Genomic DNA, 20,734 nt, shown 5'->3' on the forward strand with positions numbered 1-20,734 from the left:
AAGATTTCAATCATTTCCTAGTGGCTATCAATACCCCTCCTCCTCTCAATTTGTAAGTATTCCAAACAGAGTCTCTGTCTTTCCTGAAAATATCATAATCAACCAAATTGAGTTCTGAATTGAGAAAATCTGATGTTAGCCAAGTTTTGACTAATATAATGCTATCATATGAACAAATAGAGACAGACTGCTGAAGCTCAATTAATTTAGTTCTCATACCACCTACATTTTGATAATAAATCAAGAAATCAAATGGTGACTGTTGACTACCCGGTTTCAGGCGTTTTTTTGCTTAGAAATTATCTTAGGTATACCTACCATTTACATACTTTATTGTCAAATCAATTTCCCCAGATGAAATTCTTGTATTCAATTATTCCCTCAATAATTTCAAGTGCTTTCTCTGTTGGAACGTTAAATCAGATGATATCTTTAGCCGGGGACAGTCAGGACTGGTGATTTTATCTTTATTTTTCAGTAAAGTTAAAACAAAGTGTGAGTCATTTAAAATCAATTTCAACGGACGTTGCACATTATTACCTGATTTCTTCCCAATGCGAAAAACTTTTTTTATACAATCTTCTGGTATTATGTCCTTGAATACTTGACCTAGTTTCCTTTTATCCGCTAAGTTTGTCCCAATTTCACCATTCTCTTGATTTGAAGAGCTGGCCCTAGAGCTTTTTACGAGCTGTTCTAATGTTTAAAGTCTTCACTGAAGTGATTTGTTCAAATCTAGAATTTGTTCAATTTTCAATTATCTCTGTTCAATTAGCTTATTCGACTCTATGAATTATTCAATTCAAAGGATCCTCTGTTCCAATGTGACTAACTTCCCATTGAGATGTGATGTATTGTCCTGGATTTCTTGTTCAATATTATTGAGTATCTGATCAATCTGTGGTATGTTATTAATTCTACATAAACGACAGTGGAACAACATTATTCTGGTTGTGATTATAACTGCACGAACCTACGAAGATGATATCCCAGCACAGGATTTGCAAACAATTCTTTTGCACTGGTCACAAGGGTAACCAAACAATTCTGTTTTGCTGTCTTTCAAAACACAAGACTCATTACATTTATAACAAACCCCAGCCATGATAAATGCCTAATTTTGCTGGACTATGACAAATGTTTATAGTATTTTTAATGTTATTTCTATCACTTTCACTTTCTTACTTTGTTTTTTATGTGGTAAGTTGCTTCAATTCGTGACTCTTCAGATGAAAAATGCGATCACAATGTGATGTGATCACAAAAGTAATATTTTCAGATGACTGCTTGCAATTCAACTCACAGTTTGATACGAAATACGAAATTTGAATCACTTTTTAACAAAGTAATTCAACAAAAACAAATATCACACTGTTTATCAACAAGTCTTTAACAATCATACCTGAAATGATCTGTAAAAAAATTTTTAAAAAATTAGCTGAAAAATAACATTTATATTAAGCAAAAAAACTGAAATTATAATGAAATAAAATAAAAACGACCAAAAAATCAAAAAACATTGATGAAAATTTAAAAATCATTAACAAGATATGAAAATTAAAAATTAAAAGATTCCAAACCAAGTTATTTCACGACGTTTCGATTGTTAGTATCCACAATCGTCTTCGGGTGATAACTAGACTTCTTCCTCCGAGATCCGACTATTTATAGGCCATTCGAGTGCTTTCACCTATCCCCTCTTCTCTCTCTCCGCTTCATCGGTTTTAGCGGAAGCTGACCGTTTGGCGGGAGTTGGTCGTGTTCCGGTTGATTAGAGGTTTCCATATGTTGCGTATCTCTACGCTAGCTTGGCTAAATGCGTTGTTGGACAACATATATGCGGCCTCTTTGAATTTTCTCCTAAACCATTGTTCTTCCTTGCGGATGATTTCAGTTTGAGCTCAGTTGATGTTATGTTGATGAGTCCAAACGAACTCTCAATGGCCTCTTAATTTCACCGATGTATGATTCTTCGCACTCGCAGGGTATCCGGTAAATGCAATTCTTGGAATCGCAGTTCGGTTTTGGTGGCCTGGTTTTTGTGAGGCTGATACGGATAGTGTTCCCAGATCTGAAGCAAGTTCTGATGTTACACTTGGACCCAATCCTTCTTATCCTTTCCGACAATTCTCTGATGTAGGGAAGTACAAGTACTGTTTGTGGCAGCTTCTCTTCCTTGTGAAACTCTTGCTGTCTTCTAGCTGAATCCTGTTCCATCATCACTTTGGAGCAACCGTTTCGTTGAAGGTCATTTTCGATGATGCCTAATTCCTTTTCGAGACCTTCCTTTATATTACAGAGCCCGAAAGCACGGTCTAGTAGAGTCTTGATGATTCCTCTCTTAGTCGATTGATGGTGGTTGGATTCCTGGTTCAGATACTACTCTATATGAGTGAGTGGGTTATCGATACACAGATGTTTGCCATTTCGTGTCGGTCCTCTTCACCAATACTTCTAAGAATAGCAATTCGTTGTGGATTTCCTTCTCCATTGTGAAAGTGATAGAAGGACTTACATTTTTACTATCTTTTTTTGTTGCTCGTTAGAGTTCCGTTAGAGTATTGTCAGTATTTTACGGCACATTGTATTTCAAAATTTGGACAACTCTCGACAACATATACATTCGAACGATTTCAGTCGTGAATACACGTACACTTTGAAAATAGATCCGATTCACTTCGATGACTTTGTTTATGTGTTAACCAGATTATTCTATTCGATTACTTCGATGACATATTTTGGAAAATGAACATACGCAAGTCAGCAAATAACTGCAATTACGCTGGAACAATCAATCTTGACATTAACATAATAATTAATCGGTCCTCGTTTATACTCATCGAGGTCAAATTCCTTGAAACTCGTCGATTTATTTTAACCGTTTTGATAGATACGGTTTTCATTGTTGCTAACGTGATTATTCTTGGGAAAAAAATCATTCGATCATGTGAAGGATCAATTCTAGTATTTTGTCAATTTTTTTTGCAATGAGCGTCAGAGAAGACACTTCTGTTTTGACCTGATATAGGTCTTATCAGTAAAGCTAGACTGAACCACGAATATATTAGACTCAAAGAACAAGCTTGATTTTCAAAAACTACCACAAGTTTGTGGAGATCAAATCGTGAGGTGTAGTTTTTGAAATTACCATAGATCTTCATCAAGTAACGGCCGAATCAATCAGAAAAAAAAGCTTGAGGTTTGTTTTTGAGTTCTGGTTTTCCAACTAGTGGTCTTGCAGTGAAAACTGCAAAGAAATACAGAAAACAAATCTCGTTCGATGTCGAAAATTATGATTATGAATAACAATCGTGTTTTGACTCATCTCTCGATCCCAAAGATTAGGTAAGGGAGAAGTATTTAATGTTTCAGTGTTATTAGTTCGAATTCACTCATGGATTTACAATCATTGTCATATCACGAACAAGGATAAATTCAGAAATCCAAAATGGGCCTTACTATAAAAAGTCACAATGTCAAATATCTCATTGCAGGTTATTTAACGATGGAAATCGAAAAAGCTAAGTACTCGATCGAAACTCCGGGATTACTTGAAAACCACTACTTCTAATAGTCATCAGGGAGAACTCAATCCTCTTATAATGGCCTTACTGACACCAAAGAAGGTGCTACAAATAACAGCCTTCGAGTTCTTTTTCCAATTCAGTTGTAATTTTGAGATTATTCTCTATACATCTAGTGATCAACGAGAGAAAACAATGAAACCTCAAAACTTTGATAGTATCATATCATAGTATTACATTAAATCGCTATATAGATTTGTGAGTACGTTCATCACCTCCAAAGCGACACGCTATTTAGGACACGACCTTCCTCATTCGCAATCATCCTCGTGTTTTTGAAAATTAATCATTTTAAAGCGAAAATTTTCATATTTGGTGATTTCAGTGTCCACGATAACTACTTTGAATTTTCAAATATCAATTATGAGCAATATCGTGAAGTAGAGCTTTCACAATAAGCAGAAGTCTCACTCTGATTATAAACAAACCAACATCTGACCTCATTTCCACCACAAACATCCAAAAGGAAATGGTTTGAACGAACAAGTATTATTTAGTTTTTGGGAAAAATGCTTATCTTTTCACTTCGCCATCTTCATACAAAAAAATGTGTCAAACTTTCGACAGAAGAAGAAAACAAACAAGTTCAAAATTCCCCACATTTTTGTACGTAGATGGAGAACTAAGAAGTCTAAAAGGTTTTTCCAAAAAACGAATCTTCCCTAAAAGATATATCCCTTTCAATTTGGGTCCTTCTCTAGTTTTTCCATTAAAACATTTCCATAAAAAAATAGATCTATTGGTTGGAAAATTGTTTTTCGGTTTGAAAAATGTTTTGAGAAATGAGTCGAAAGCTGAAAGGGGAATGAAGTATATCATAAATAACGAAATCAGCTCCAAACTACCTTGTTTTCTCTCATCTACAGAGGAATTATTTTGACGTAAATTTCGGGTTTACCAACTCTTGGATACCTCCTCACTTCCCAAAAATCTGGAGCTTGGTTGATAACCTATTCAAATAACAGTTTATTATCAGATTATTATCTGCGAAACCGCAACACGCTATGTAATATCTTCTTCAGGGGTATCCAATACTATCAAATTAGTATTAAAATGTCTGAAGGAGCTATAGTTCATAGAAACAAATGTTATTGTGTTGTAAACTATTGAGTGAATACTAACTACGTCTGAAGAAGCTATAGTTGTAATATAAATTATGATCGATTTTCTAGGCTTCACTCAGCCACGTCATCAAAAAATCCATGATTTATGTGGAAATTTCGCTTTTCTTTCATTTCAAGGTGTCATCATGTGACCTGTCTCATATCTCCCATAAATTATGATCTGAAAGATTATTGAATCTGTCTATAGTTTCGTGAAACACAACTGTCAACTCTCACCAACAGTTTTGCTATCAACAATCCACAGTATCGTAGCGAAAAATTTATATGACTTCGTTTTATAACATGAACAGCAATTTGACAATGATTGAACATAAACAATGATTTCAAAAATTATTGTTAAAAACGAATCGTTTGAATAAATTGCTGTAGTTATCGCGAATATGCTAATCTAACGAAACGGACGTAGATATGTATATCTAGTTGGCTGTCAGGCAAATAAATTATACAGTGGACTATTGGAACTAATGAATGGGAATCACCTGATTTTTTATAGCGGGCAGCATGAATGTGTATACAAATGTAAAAATGACGATTTCGTTCGAGTTTTTGGTGTAAAATATGTAAAATTGAATAGCATTCTGTTACCGCTGAGTGCAGGATTATTTTCAGTACGATGAAAAATGTTGCTGAAATAGTTCAATGAAGGGTGCGAGACTCTGAAATTTCAGAAACTGTTGAGGAGGAAAACAGGTCAAGTCGAAAAGTGACTAGGTCAATTCGATCCTCCACCGCAACCCGCAAGAGTTTATTGTGGCTCACACATATTCAAACTCGACCAAATGAACCCAGCTTCTCAACGAAGCCGATTAGTTTATATGGAGAGTAATCTTGCAGGTCAGATGGTAAGAGTGCGGCTCTGCCAAACTCTGTAAACCTGATTCAGTCAAGCACCATCGATGAGACATATGGTTGGTCAAAACAGCGCTGTCAGTGGAAGCTTGGCTTAGCAGCGGACCGCCTTGGGGAGCATCGTTTATCATTGATATTCGTGGATTGAATCTTTTAGCGACCACAATGATGGCACATTCTGTCATATATACACTCCAAACCCTGCATTCCATCAGTTCGGACTTCCATTGTCTACTATAATATAAATTTATTTGAAATCCCTGAAAGAATCTGTAAAAAATTAAAACAGATTAGCTGAAAAATAACAATTTTAATGAGCAAAAAAACTGAAATTACATAAGAAATAACATACAAGCCACAACCAAAAAAATTAAATAATAACAGGAGCTGAAAATTAAAAAATAATATTATTAACAAGAAATTGAAAATTAAAAGATTCCAAACCAAGTTATTTCACGACGTTTCGATTGTTAGTATCCACAATCGTCTTGGGGTGATAACTGGACTTATTCCTTCGAAATCTGATTAGTTATAGGTCATTCGGGTGCTTTCACATATCCCCTCTCTCCGCTTCATCGCTTTTAGCGGGAGCTGACCGTTTGGCGGGAGTTGGTCGTGTGCCGCTTGATTAGAGGTTTCCATATGCTACGTATCTCTACGCTAACTTGACTAAATGCGTTGTTGGACAACATATACGCGGCTTCTTTGAATTTTCTCTTAAACCAGTGTTCCTCTTTATGGATGATTTCAGCTTGAGCCCACTTGATGTTATGTTGATATGTTGATCTGTTTAAAATCTGTTTTTCCGTTAACCAGCTATCGCACCCCTACGAACGACAACCCTCAGAAGTCGAAACTTTTAACGTGTGATTCCTAACACGGGTTGGACGATGGCAAGTGAAGATCGATCGTTCAGACTAGGGCTTGAACCACCGACCAACACGGCAGTCAATTCGAGTGAGTGAACAAAGCACCCACACCGAACCGCTTGGCTACCGACCGACCAATGATGAGTCCAAACATGCTCTGCTATTCCGGATTTGCTGGTTTCTCCTCGCTGTATGTGTTTCTTGTGCTTGGCAATGCGAACTTTCAATGGTCTCTTAGTTTCACTCGCAGGGTATCCGGTAAATGCAATTCTTGGAATCGCAGTCCGCGTTTGATGGCCTGGTTTTCGTGAGGCTGCTACGGACAGTGTTCCTAGATCTTGGACCCAATTCTTCTTATCCTTTCCGACAATCCTCTGATGTGGGGAAGTACAAGTACTGGTTTTGGCGGCTTCTCTTCCTTGTGAGGCTCTTGCTGTCTTCTAGCCGAAGTCTATTCCACCATCACTTTGGAGTAACCATTCCGTTGAAGGTCATTTTCGATGATGCCTAGTTCCTTGTCGAAACCTTCCTTTGTAATACAGAGCCCGAAAGCACGGTCTAGTAGAGTCTCAATGATTCCTCTCTTAGTCGATTGATAGTGGTTGGATTCCTGGTTCAGGTACTGTCCCATGTGAGTGGGTTTTCGATATAAAGATGTTTCTCATTTAGTGACGGTCCTCTTCATCAATACGTCTAAGAATGGCTAATCTTTTTTAATGTTTTACAGATTATTTCAGGAATTTCAAATCAATTTATATTATATTAGACAATGGAAGTCCGAACTGATGAAATGCACTACGAAACATTGTCAACCACCTTCAAACTCCAAACTCTCTTTGTGAAGTGAGATGTCATAACATTTCCATCCTTCTAGTCACTTACACGGTACACTTCAGATTTTTTCGATATCAACGTACCTATTATTATTCAAACATGATCACAGATTTTCCCAAACATTCTAAGAATATGTATAAGATAGAAATTTTCTCTGAATTCTAGATACACAGAAATAACCGATTACTGCATACGAGGAAAGTTATCTTAGTCATATTCCGCTAATCACATTATTTGTTCCTGTAAATTATTCAATTTCCCGAATAACATCTTGAAAATAGCAAAAATTATCGGTATTCGCTATTACTTTAGACAATTAGGCCTTCCGATTTTCCAAAAAAGTTATTAGCATCGAAATAACTAAGTATACAGTCAGAGACCGATTACAACTATGAAAATTAATTGGATAATGATAGTTTCATCTATGTGGTTAATTGTGATTACATTTGAGTAGTTTCTGATACAAGCATTTCTCAGCAGAATTCTATTCTCAATATATTAGGTTGCTTCAATTTATTCGAAATAAGCACCATTTGAATCAGTGCACTTCTGCCAACGTAACAGAAGTCGATTAATTCCATCAGCATGAAAATGTTTGCTCGGGATTCGATGAAGTCGACGAAGGCCGTTTTTGTCTGGTTTCGATTGGTGAAGGTTCTACCAGTGAAATGGTTTTCGAAGTGCTTGAAAACATAATAGTCGGTTGGCGAAAGGTCTGGGAAGTATAGGGCGGGTGAGACAGAACTTCGATGCTCAAATTGTTTAATTTGGACGGTGATTTGTGAAATGCACGGATGGGGGTTGTGGTGGAGCAGGATCGGACCTTTGCTGTTGACCAGTGCAGTAGTTGTTTACAGCTGATTCTCGGCCTCCCCCCACCACTATGACGTATTAATTGCTTTTTTTATTGGTTGTTGTTTGGTGAAGTTTTTTTGTTGTGCAGTGAAGTCAAGGCGTTGTGACCTTGAAGTGTCTGGTGCATGGATCGTTCAGATTTTTTTTTCATATGAGATTTTGTGTGTTTATGTGTGTGTGTAGGAGAATGCACGGTACAGGGTTTCATCATGTGCTTGTTTGTCTATGTACAAACATACGTCTGCATACTTCGAAGATCCTCCAAGTAATAAATGCTCCATCGGTGTTAGGGCACCAAGTTAGTAGTGGAGTGACGTCACAGCAATAACCGTTCAACGGATAGAGAGCGACATGTTCACTCCACGACGTGTGGCAGAGTAATGCGTATTCATCGGTCTGCCCTCACCTCTCCCGAAGCGATGAAGGTTCGCTCTAGCCCCGCTATCGATGGTGACACAACGGCAGCCGAGGACCGTTTGCCTAGCGTCTACCCTCTCCGAGACCGCAACGACCACTGCTTGCTCGTATATCGACATCTGTTATCGCATTCAGTTGGGAGGTAATCTTGGCGCATGTAGTTGAGAAGTGGGGTTGGCTATGACGTCTTGACGGGTCCTATCAGAGTGTATTTAAGAAGCGTACGAGTGTTGGCTATGTCAGTTTACATCAAGTGAGTTAGTGAGAACTATTATATAAAATGTATTCCTGTGACTGTGGTAAATCTTTCACTCGTAGTGATAATCTTCGTCGGCATCAGCTCCAGAGTTGCCAAGGAGGGCCTGCAGTGAAACGGGTGAGAGTGGATAATGCAACACCTATGTATACGTGCAATTGTTGTAATGTGACAATTCCTATGACCCAAGTGAATTCTCACCGAAGAACCATGAGTCATAAAAATAATGCATGTGTTCAATTGTCTGACGGTGTTCAAATTATAACGAATGCATTCAATTGCCGCATTGCTACATACAGGGTGGAGAGTTCGATTGTAACCAGTGACTACATGTCATTTTTCAATAAGATTAGGCAGAAGGTCATTGAATTACTGGAATCAGCCATCAGGATCCATAAAAGCATCAAGGTGAATATGGAAGTTTTTGGGAATTATATTCTTCAGACTGATGATTCGAGGGACACGAAGTCATTTAATTCCCAAAATAAAATAGTGGACCAATCTTCAGATTTGAATGCTGTTTTTGATGGATTCCGTGATGTAATTGTGGCTCAAACGACTGAGTTCCAGGATCGTGACTCAGGTATTTATTTTTTAAAAATTTCAATAAGATTGAATAGTAATTTTTTTTTAATAATTCAGGTTGGACTTGTGAAAAAATATTGTTTCTCGAGGTCAACATTAATAAATACAGTCCACTGGAAGGACGTTCATATGTGAAGCTGCCTCAATGTATTCAATGGAAGAAAGCTGTTGTGAATGTTCGTAATGAAGATCAATATTGTTTTGCTTGGGCTATAACATCAGCATTATATCCTGCAGATAGTCGAGTGTCCGAACTTACGTCATATCCACATTTTTCCACTGTTTTAGATGTCACAGGTATGGATTTTCCGGTTAAAGTTAATAATAAGAGTATCGAAATATTCGAAGATAGGAATGATATTTCAATTAATGTTTACGGTTTAGAGAGTACATTTGAGAAGGGTAAAATGAAGTATGAAGTGATTGGTCCATTGCGATACTCACAGAGAAGACTCCGGAGATATGTCAATTTGTTGTTTATAACTGATGACTCCGGTAATGGTCACTATTGTTGGATCAAAGATCTTTCAAGATTAGTTTCTAATCAACTATCAGCTCATAGACAGAAAAAATATTTTTGTGACGGATGTTTGATATATTTTTCTGATGAGAGATTGCTTTTACGTCATAATATGTATGATTGTAATCACATTAGTACCACAACACCAACTACTAATTTAAAGATCAATAAATATGGTAGAATGGTTGCGGAAAATAAACTAATGTTTGAAAACTTTGAGAGGCAAATGAGGGTGCCATTTGTAGTGTATGCTGATTTTGAATCAGTGCTTAAACCGATTCATGTGAATGAGCCAAATCCTGAAAGTTCATACACGATTAAAACATTCAAACATGCCCCATATTCATTTGCTTATTTGATAAAGTGTTCATATAATGATGATTTGTCAAAATTTGTTACATATAGGGGTGTAGATGCAGCTCAGAAATTTGTGAGTAGCATTGAAGATGATTTGAAAGAGATACATGAAAATCATCTCAGAAACCCTAAACCGATGGATACACAAACTGACGAAGAAGAAGAACAGTTTGCTGCAGCCAGAACTTGTGGTATATGTAATAAAGCATTTACTGATGGTGAAGTCAAAGTAAGAGATCATTGTCATGTCACAGGAAAGAAAAGATCACATGCCGCTCACTCGAAATGTAATTTAAATTTCAAAATACCAAACTTCATACCTATCATTTTTCATAATTTAAGTGGTTATGATTGTCATTTATTCATAAAAGAATTGTATAGGAATAAAGAGAAAGTTGATGTTATCCCGCAAACTAAAGAGAAATATATATCTTTCACGAAGCATCTCTTCACACACAGCTATACCGATAAAGATGGTGTGGTTAGGAAGAATTATCTCAAAATGAGATTTATCGATAGTTATAAATTTATGACTAATTCGTTGGAGAAGTTGGGTGCAAACTTGACCTCCGATCAATATTTGGAGATGCACAAACATTTCCCACAAATTGAGAAATTCAATTTGATGAGACAGAAAGGTGTATTTCCATATAGTTTTGTTGATGACATTGACAAATTGAATTATCCATTACTTCCGACAAAAAATCAGTTTTATGACACACTCAATTGTGAACATATATCGGAAACTGATTATGATAGGGCTAGAAATGTTTGGAATTTATTCGAGTGTCAGAATTTGGGGGAATACTCTGATTTGTATTTGAAGTCGGATGTATTACTACTATGTGATATTTTTGAAAACTTCCGCACCACAAGTTTAGAGATATATAACTTAGATCCGGCACAATATTATACTGCACCTGGATTATCATGGGATGCCATGTTGAAGTTCACTAATGTTGAATTGGAATTACTAACTGACATTGATATGATTCACTTTTTTCAAAAAGGTATACGAGGTGGAATTAGTCAATGTAGCGAGAGGAAACATATAGCAAATAATAGATTTTTACCCAATTATAATCCCAATGAACCTTCCACATTCATTACATATTTAGATGCAACAAATCTATACGGTCACAGTATGTCACAACCTCTACCAACAAGTGAATTTACATGGTTGACACCAAATGAAATTCTTAATCTCGATGTGATGGATGTGAGTACTGATAGTCCGTATGGGTATGTATTTGAAGTGGACATTCATTATCCACAAGAGTTGCATGATAAACATTCTGACCTTCCATTTTTAGTCGAAAAAATAATACCACCTCGTACACAATCGAAAATTCCCAAATTAATTCCAAATTTGAATGATAAAAGAAAATATATTGTTCATTATAGGAATCTACAGCAAGCTGTCAAAAATGGATTGATTGTAATGAATACACATAGAGTATTGAAATTCAAACAATCATGCTGGATGAAACCCTATATAGATCTTAATACTGAAATGCGTAATAGGTCTAACAACAAATCTGTTAAAGATTTCTATAAACTAATGAATAATGCGGTGTATGGAAAGACAATGGAGAATGTAGATAATCGAATTGATGTTAGACTCGTTACACATTGGGAAAATATAAAGAAAAATATAGGTGCCAGCACTCTCATAGCCAAACCAAATTTCAAAAATTGTTCAATTTTCACTGATAATTTCGTTGCCATTCAATTGGGTAGAGTGAAGGTTCATTACGATAAACCATTATATTTGGGATTTTCCATATTAGAATTATCTAAAACAGTCATGTATGACTTTTTCTATGGATGCATCAAACAACACTTTGATGAAAATGTCTCTTTACTTTACACAGATACCGACTCGCTCATTCTTAAAGTAAACACAGAAAATTTTTATGAATTCATAAAAACTAACATAAGTAGATTTGATACATCCAATTACAGTATAGTTAACCAATTCAATATTCCAGTAACAAGTTCAGTCTTGGGTAACTTCAAAGATGAATTTCCAAATGATCCAATCATGAGTTTTTATGGTACAGGTGCTAAAGCATATTATGTGAAATCTGTTGATGGTGAATTTAAGAAAGCCAAAGGGGTTAAACGATCGGTAATAAAGAATGAATTGACATGCGAAGATTATCAAAAAATCGTCGAACAAGGTGGTATGATATTCAGAAAGATGAATTCATTTAGAAGCGTGTTGCATGATATGTATACTGAATTGAAAAATAAAGTTGCATTATCATACCACGACGATAAACGATTTATCATTCCGAATACTACCCACACTCTTCCTTGGGGTCATAATGATATTGAATTTTATGAAAACGATCCAAATGAGAACATTCGTTGGATAAGTAATATTATTCAACAATCACAATCTCAGGAGACTCCATTGGATCAATTGATTAATTTATTATCTGCCGAGATCAATGATTGAAGTATCATTCAATATCTTCAAAACCGGAAAATTCAATATGACAGAAGTATTGTGATATTAATGTAATATGTATGTATGTATATGTATTACTGTAATGAATATAAAATGATTGAAATTTTATTTGTATTATTTCTATTTCCCTAATCGATTACTGCAATATATAGTATAATGTAAAAGAAAGGAATATCAGTTTGAAAAGAATCATCGTGGGTGCACAATGTCTAAAACAATCGATAAATTTGGCAGAAAAAAAAAATGGGGTGGTAATGTCATCCGAGGTCCACCCGGCAATGGATTTAAATTAACAAAAGATGGTCATTATGACATGCAAAGAAAAATATTGAAAAATACAAGCGAACCAATTGACAAGAGTGATTGTGTAACTGTATCATACCTTGAGGGGGAAATTAACGGAACAAAGGAGGTTATACTTCTAGCCCTACAAGCTGCAATACAATCCACAATAGGCAATATTGCTCGCGATGCCCGTCAAGCATTTGACGATAAAATTGCAGAGGCTCGGATAACTTTCACTCGTAAATTTGACAAACTTACAAGTGATGTAGACATAAAAATGTCTGACATAACAGCGTCTACAAATAAAAAATTTGATGCTATGTCAAACATAACAGGGACTACAATGAAAAAGTATGATGTACTGGAACAGAGAGTTGAAGTATTGGAGAAAAACCATAAAGAAGTTTTGGAGAGAAACTATAAAGTCAGGCCATCATCATCAGGTGGACTGGGATATCCAGGACTGAACATTAATCCAAATCATAGAATAATACAACCAAAACCAAAACCAACTGATGATGTATTAATGGAACCAACATGGTGAATGTATTCCCTCGTTAGGTTAGGTTAATAGTTACGTTAGGTTAGCTGCATAGTTACGTTAGGTTAGGTGTTAGGTTAGTATTCCCTCGTTAGGTTAGGTTAACAGTTACGTTAGGTTAGCTGCATACTTACGTTAGGTTAATAGGCGATCGCGAAGCGATCGCTTCGCGATCATGAAGCGATCGCTCAGCAGGCCGCTTCGCGGCCTGGGGCGCTCAACATCCACCACTTGCATCCGGGGCGCGTTTTTTGCCCCTTCTCGAAGCCCCGCCCCCTTTCCGAAGCCCCGCCCCTCCCCTCCCCGAAGCCCCGCCCCCCCCGACTCCCAACATTTGCGCATGTACACCCCTACCCTCAACGCGCATGTGCGCTCCCACCATTTTCCCACCACTCACGCATCGAAGTCGATACCCTCCGGAGAGCACTCCACAACATTCAGTTCGAGAAGTCATCTCATCGAGAGCAGTCCACTCCACTTCAAGGCAGTAGCTTCCGACGACTAACTTGACATTTGAGTAAGTAAATTAAGAATGTTATTTTTTTTATATCAACTAACTTTGTATTATTTCTTCTTTTTCAGAATGGCAACCAATACACAGGAGGTGAATAATGCTGTGGCGTCTATTCTGCCGGTGTCCGCTGACCAGGAGGAGGCAGCATCTTCGAGAGCGGTGACGGGTGACCAGGCAACCACTTCGCGTTCGCGAGTTAGGTGTAGATCTTCTAGCCCTGACTTATTCGAGGAGGAGGAGGAAGTCAGGGCTGTGAAGAAGGTTTGCCAACGACCTGCAGCAAGGGTTGGTCCTATTTCAAAGTACCGAGCTACTTGCAATAGGACTAATCCTTATGCAGGTAGTTTTTCGACCTCTCGTAAGAGGGCCTCCACACCAGCAGCAGCACCAGCAGCAGTGGAAACTCCGAGGATTCCTTCCCCGGAGTTGGTGATATTGTCCCCGTTGGTGGTGCGACTACCACCGCTGCCAGCGACACCGGCGGATCCTGAGGTGTTGGTGCCACAAGTGCGACAGCCTATCGGAGAGGTGAGTGAAAAGATGAATACTTTTCTACAGAGATGCAAAGAAATAGAACATGCTGCCCGATCTAGTGAGGCCGCGTTGACTAACATGAACCGCCTAAAGGGTGAAAAGGTTAAGCGACGTAGGGAATTAGAGAAAGAAATGGCCGAACTAGATCGTGACATTGCATCTCTGGAGGAAAGGTGTGAAGCGGCAACCTCTTCGATAGAGCTACACAAAAGGTTATGGACAGCTATGGACCCTTTTTTGTAGATTAAGTATAAATATAAGATTAGTTTTAGGTTAGTTAGGAATATTTAATTATGGTAGTTTTAAGTTTATATTTGTTAAGTTTATATTGAATAAAGGAAAAGGAAGTGAAATAAAGGGTGTACACTGTTTTTTGGTTTGGTACACATTGAACAATGCGATGGTTGGAGCATTTTTCTTCACTTCCTCTTATTATTATTATTATTTTTTTATTTCAATTCCAAGTTCTTCTAGACAAATACCTCACATCAATTTTTGTGTTCTCTAATCACTTGTAAATAATTCCATGTGAAGAAAATTTAAAAAATAAAAAAATAGACATGTTTCATAGTGAAATCGACAAGTATATTTCATTTGTATTTTATCCATTCAAGTATCTCTTTCATTGAATATGTCTTATGTCACTTTGCAATTTACCCCTACTCATTGAATATGTCTTATGTCTCACTGCAATTTACCCCTACTCAATGTCCCACTCCTCTCCCACTCCCTCTCGAAAGTATAAAAGTAGAAATCATCTGATGAAACATTCAGTTGATCAGCTAGCATCGAGATGGAACCCGATTCAACCTCCGAACCCTATAGCTGCCCGGATCAGGGGTACAACTTCAATTACTGGGATAACAGCCAGGTACAGGTAGTCTCTTCCACCACGGAACCCCACAGTCCGCCATATGAATACCAGGATCACGACATCAGGATGCAAGTTCAACATGTCACTGGCAGTGACGAAGGACACTTGGACGATTCGGAATATCCAGATCCTGACGGATGGTGGGACCCTGCTTATGATGACATTGTCCCAATGAGCAGCGACGACGACGATGATGACGACGACGACTCTGGCGATGATGCTGATGACGAGCTTGACGTTAGACGTCCTCCACCATCCCCTATCCTCATCGAGGATAGTCCTCCGCCATCCCCAATCCTGATCGATGATGATGTCCTCAATTCCGATGATGACATATAATCATCTACTCGTCCATCATTTCCTTTCCTTTCCTTCCACGGAGTACACACTTTTTGGTTGGTGTACACGAGGCACTGCGAGGCTGGGGCAGTGTCTTCCTCCCTTCCTCTCCCTTCCTCCCCCTCTTATTAGTTTTTTTTTCCATAATAATCACTAAGAATTTCTCCTAATAATCGCTCAGAGTTTCATTCTTGATGTTTTCGAATCTCAAACACTGTTCTACATTTCACCCCCTCCATTTCATTTCTTCCAATATAAATATAGCAACAATCCCAGTTCTATATCATTCTTCCACAATGTCGAGTACAGGACCCATCCAAGTACATGAAATAGATTCAACGTCTGATCATTTGAGTACAACCTTCGCTCAATTTCTGCAGCGAATCTATGATCTTCCTGATGATTTCGCAGAACGAGTGGAACAAGGTATTCAGGACGACATAGATGCTGTTGACGATAATAATGCGGATGATGTGATTAGTATATCATCTGATTCAGATGATTATGACGACGACGACATCATGAGTATATCATCTGATTCAGATGACTACTATGAGGATGATATCATTAGTATATCATCTGATTCAGATGACGATACCATAATTATTGTTTCTGATGATGAGGAGCGTTAGTCCATATCATTGCATGGATTAATAAAAAATAACAGCCCTTTTCAGGGCTACAATTAAAGACTGAAACAATAAAAAAATAGCTCTTTTCAGAGCTACCATTATACTTTCAAACAGAAACAGATTCATACCATTGTTAACATTATGTTAACATTATAATCTCAAACGAAATATATGTATGTGAAAGTATTCATCATTATATGCATATGAATGATTGACAAATGCCAACTTCAACTTTCATTTAAAGTAGTACTCATCATATGCATAGATATTCAATGACTATCAAATTCCAAATTTCGACTTTTCAGTCAAAGTAGTAATTTATTTGTCATATAATGTATAGATATTCAAAAACTAACAAATAGTAATTTATTTGTCATATAATGTATAGATATTCAAAGACTAACAAATTTCCAACTTAGACTTTTATTAGTGAAAGTATTCATTTGTCACATAATCTATGAATACTAATACAACTAACTACTGTTTGTGTGAATAATGTAGCCCTGAAAAGGGCTGTTGTTTTTTTTTTTGACCAGTAGGTCCACGGTTATTGTGCCACAGGTTGGACATTATTACATATAATACATGTAGATACTCGGGTGAAGTTTGTTAGTGGCCTCTCGCAAGCTTCACACCAATTCTGTCCCATTTCCATAATTGAGACAGTGTTGTGGGTGTTGACATGGGCATACCACCCTCCATTATTGTTTCTATGCGAATAAAACCGAAAGCAGCACCAACATAGTTTTTTGTTCTCTCCATCTATTGTGCTGATCAATACGTATGCATCCAATGCACAATACAAATCCAAGGGATCTTCCAGTGTCTCACTGACATTGAGTGTTCGCATACCGATCCTCATAGCACCATCACCTTCAGTTGTGTCAGCTTCTATCCCTTCATCATCTCCTTCTTCATCCATGACCCTCTCAAACTCCATCACGTCATCATCTTCGTCGCTTTGGTTGGCCTCGTTTTCAACTTCGTCTATCTCATCTTCATCGACTCCAACATCTTCTGCTTCAACTATTACTTCCTCTAGCGGAACATTGACATCCTCATCATCTGATTCGTCTATCCAATTGTTTTCATCAACAGCAGCTATTCTATTTAATGCAGCATTTATTTTTGCAGAATTCATCTTGTTGTTGTTTGCTCACAGTTGTAGAGAGTGAATGAATGAACTCTAGGTTTGCAAGTCAACTTATATAGGAGGTGATGCGACTCCCACTTGACTCGTTTAGAGTGGAATAGTAGGAGAAGTTATCCCACTATACTTCCACATGATGTTGATTTGTATAAATAGAGATCGTAGGTATAGGAGAGAGCATTCAGAGTTTCTGTAAGTCATCTCTTAATATTTCTAATCGAATTAGTAAAATGCCGTTTCCAAAAGAGTGGAATGAAAAACCAAAAGTGTGTGTCTACCCAATGATGATTGCAGGGGCTATTGTGTGCTACTTTTGTCAAATAAGTAGACCTAAGGATTCAATCAATCCATGTACTGGTATGTGTAGTGATTGCGTGTTGCGGATTCAACTATCGCCTCCTTCTCATCCACCGAAGCGAACAAAATCGGATTATCGTCAACAACAGTTACAGTGTCTGAAGTGTTCCGAACCTATAATATTTAACAATATAGGTATCTGTAGAAATATTTGTGGTACCTGTGCTGCCGTTCCAACTCCACTGCAACGTTGTTTGCGTTGTGATACATATTCCATGAATTGTTGGAATCATGTATGCAATGCATGTAGAAGTACTTGGGATCTGTGTGAGAAGGTTGGTCAACTCTACCCCAATAGGAGAATCCATTTTTTTCAATGTTGGTGTTTGACGCACGAGCAACAACTATTGAGGAATAGAGTTAAAGAACGTTCCACATCCACAGAGACATATTAACATTTTTCATTTTTTATTATCGTTATTGTCCTCTATTATTAATAAATATATATATTTTGAATTTATTTGTATTATTTTCTAACATTTAAAAATACATGCATGCAACACAAAGTTTTCCTCTTAAATGACAAAGATTGTTACATGCGTGAATAGTTTAGTGAGAGAGCGCATGTGCCAGTTGATGAAAGAGCGCATGCGCTAGTTTATTTTCTTCTATAAATGGTGAGGTCTCAGTAACATCATCACCTTTCCTATCCACATTCTATTGCTATCACATATCATTCCTCAGACCTTAATAATCATGAGCTCTATGCCGCTATTGATTGCTGAAGATGGTTCACCACTTGTTGATATCGATCAGACTGATTTTGAAAATATTCCAGTATTACATTTATCGAGTCAAGATTCGATAAATGATTTTGATATTAACGACTTCGTTAACTTTGCAGATGTGCCAGAACCAAATGAGCAAATTATTATTGAAAATCCGATCGTTTCGCAATTATCATCACTCAAACACTCTTCATCTACCCTTCCTCTTGGTGTTGATAAGAAATCTAGAACAATCAAGAGGAAGGTTACTAAGGCATCTTCATCGATTGTCACTGACTTTAAAGAAAAGAAAGAATCCAAAAGTGTTGTGCGACAGAAAAAACCCGCAACGAAAAGTGACAGATCGAAGAGGAAGCCAAAAGGTACTCCTAAAGAAATGAAGAGTGATTTGAAAGCTGAACCGCTATCTTCTTTCAGCCCCCTCCATCGGTTTGGGGAAATGAAAAGGAAAGCAAAATGCCGTCTTGTAAAGGCACAGATGACTATTGCTGAACTTGAAAAGAGTGAGCGAGCTATTAATGCTAATAATGAAACTCTTGAAGCATTAGATGCCAAGATTGCATTAGCGAAGGTTGAATTGGCTAGAATGTCTAAAGATGCTGATGAACTCCGTTCAAAAATTGGTAAAGATAAGCAATTCCATCAACGTTCGAGAATGCAAGCTCAGGCTGAGCTTGAGGAGTCGACTAAGCTTTATGAGACAGCATTATCAGTGAGAGATAATTGGCAAAAAGAGTTGGATACTGCATTTCAAAGTGACGGCGATTAGTTTTGGGAATGATAATGTGTTTTCAATATCGTGAGTTGAAAAATATAAGCGGGAATGGAGTATACAATTAATTTGGTTTGGTATACACAGAACATTGCGAATGGCTGGGGCAATGTTTACCGCTGCAATATTTTTCAGTTCACATACTTATAATTGAAATGAAAACAATAATGAACTTTAATATTACTTTATTCATAAAAGTCACTATTATATACATTTAAACCATATTTGATTCATCAATCCAAGAATTTTGTTCGCTAGGAAGGCCTAACCACTTTACATATACTTTATTTTTTCTTCTCTTCAACACCTTCTCAATCAGATATACGTCAGGATTCTCGGTTCGTAATAACTCTTCTTCGTAAAAACATCCTCTAATCGGCTGTTCATTCATATCTTCAAGATTATAAGTCGTTGGGATGGTTTTATTAATTTTAACAATCTTGAATAGCTCCGTGGTAAAATTCGCAGTGTAAGACTTTTCAAAAATATGTTTGTATTTACTTATACGTACAATATCATTTAATTGGAATTTGGGTTTACTTTGTCTTCCTCCAATTCCATTGATACCCTTGAATTTTAATTTTGTTGTTGAATCAACATTGATGGGTGCCATACCTATTGTACGATGAACTTTATTATTATATCTACTAGTTATAATTGGAAGAATATCAAGCCATTTGTGGTGACCTCTCATCGAAAATTCCTTGTAGAGCCATGCCTTTATTGTACGAATCACTCTTTCTGCTATAGCTGCCTTCTTTGTACTAAATGTTGAATAATGATTGATATTATATTCTCGCATGAGAGATGAGAAGCTTTTATTGAAAAATTCTTTCCCTTGATCGCTTTGTATGTGTTTGGGGGAGTATTTGGCTTCTTTCAGTACATGTTTCATTGCATTAGTTACTGTACTACCTGTTTTATCTTTAACTGCTACAGTCCACAGATATTTGGAGTAACAATCTATCACTACAAGTATATATCGGTATCCTTCATTACTTTTTGCATAAGGTTGCAGTTCAGCTAAATCTATTTGCCATAGATCTGCAAAACCTTTGATGGTGGTTATCCTTCTACGAAAATTACGTCTTGCAGGTTTATGTAATTCATTAACAACTTGTCGTTTGACATCACTTATTTCATTAGTCATTCTATTTCAATATGATTAAAGAGAAAAGGTGATAATGTTACTGCATTGAATGATGATGTGACAGTGATCATTACATGTGAATATGTTAATATATTATACCTTCTTCACGTAATTCTTCAATTATTGAAATTA

General features: G+C 36.9%; 2 protein-coding genes across 3 annotated transcripts in view; both read left to right on the forward strand.

Moving 5' to 3' along the window:
* The window catches only part of LOC111518303 (uncharacterized), a 78,118-nt gene that overhangs the window by 12,231 nt on the left and 45,153 nt on the right, over nt 1-20,734 (forward strand). The window lies entirely within an intron of this gene.
* Nucleotides 8,109-14,289, forward strand: LOC141480055 (uncharacterized). Of its 2 annotated transcripts, XR_012464134.1 has the most exons (3): nt 8,109-9,371; nt 9,431-14,069; nt 14,135-14,289. XR_012464134.1 is itself a non-coding variant. In XM_074169741.1 (2 exons), the coding sequence occupies exons 1-2, from the start codon at nt 8,813-8,815 to the stop codon at nt 12,712-12,714; spliced, it is 3,843 nt and encodes a 1,280-aa protein (XP_074025842.1). In that variant the 5' UTR covers nt 8,109-8,812; the 3' UTR covers nt 12,715-14,289. The 2 variants fall into 2 exon arrangements, 1 of the variants encoding a protein (XP_074025842.1); XM_074169741.1 differs by having other exon boundaries at nt 9,431-14,289.

The sequence above is a fragment of the Leptinotarsa decemlineata genome, unplaced genomic scaffold, assembly GCF_025532065.1.
Source record: "Leptinotarsa decemlineata unplaced genomic scaffold, Ldec_3_MD MMD2_P_RNA_scaffold_6, whole genome shotgun sequence".
NCBI classification, from domain to species: Eukaryota; Metazoa; Arthropoda; class Insecta; order Coleoptera; family Chrysomelidae; genus Leptinotarsa; species Leptinotarsa decemlineata.

Bases quoted from the DNA above. Each gene is read 5' to 3' on its own strand.
- LOC141480055 (XM_074169741.1), top strand. From the start codon at position 8,813: ATGTATTCCTGTGACTGTGGTAAATCTTTCACTCGTAGTGATAATCTT. The intron at 9,372-9,430 runs GTATTTATTTTT...TTAATAATTCAG, and splicing joins GTTCCAGGATCGTGACTCAG to GTTGGACTTGTGAAAAAATA.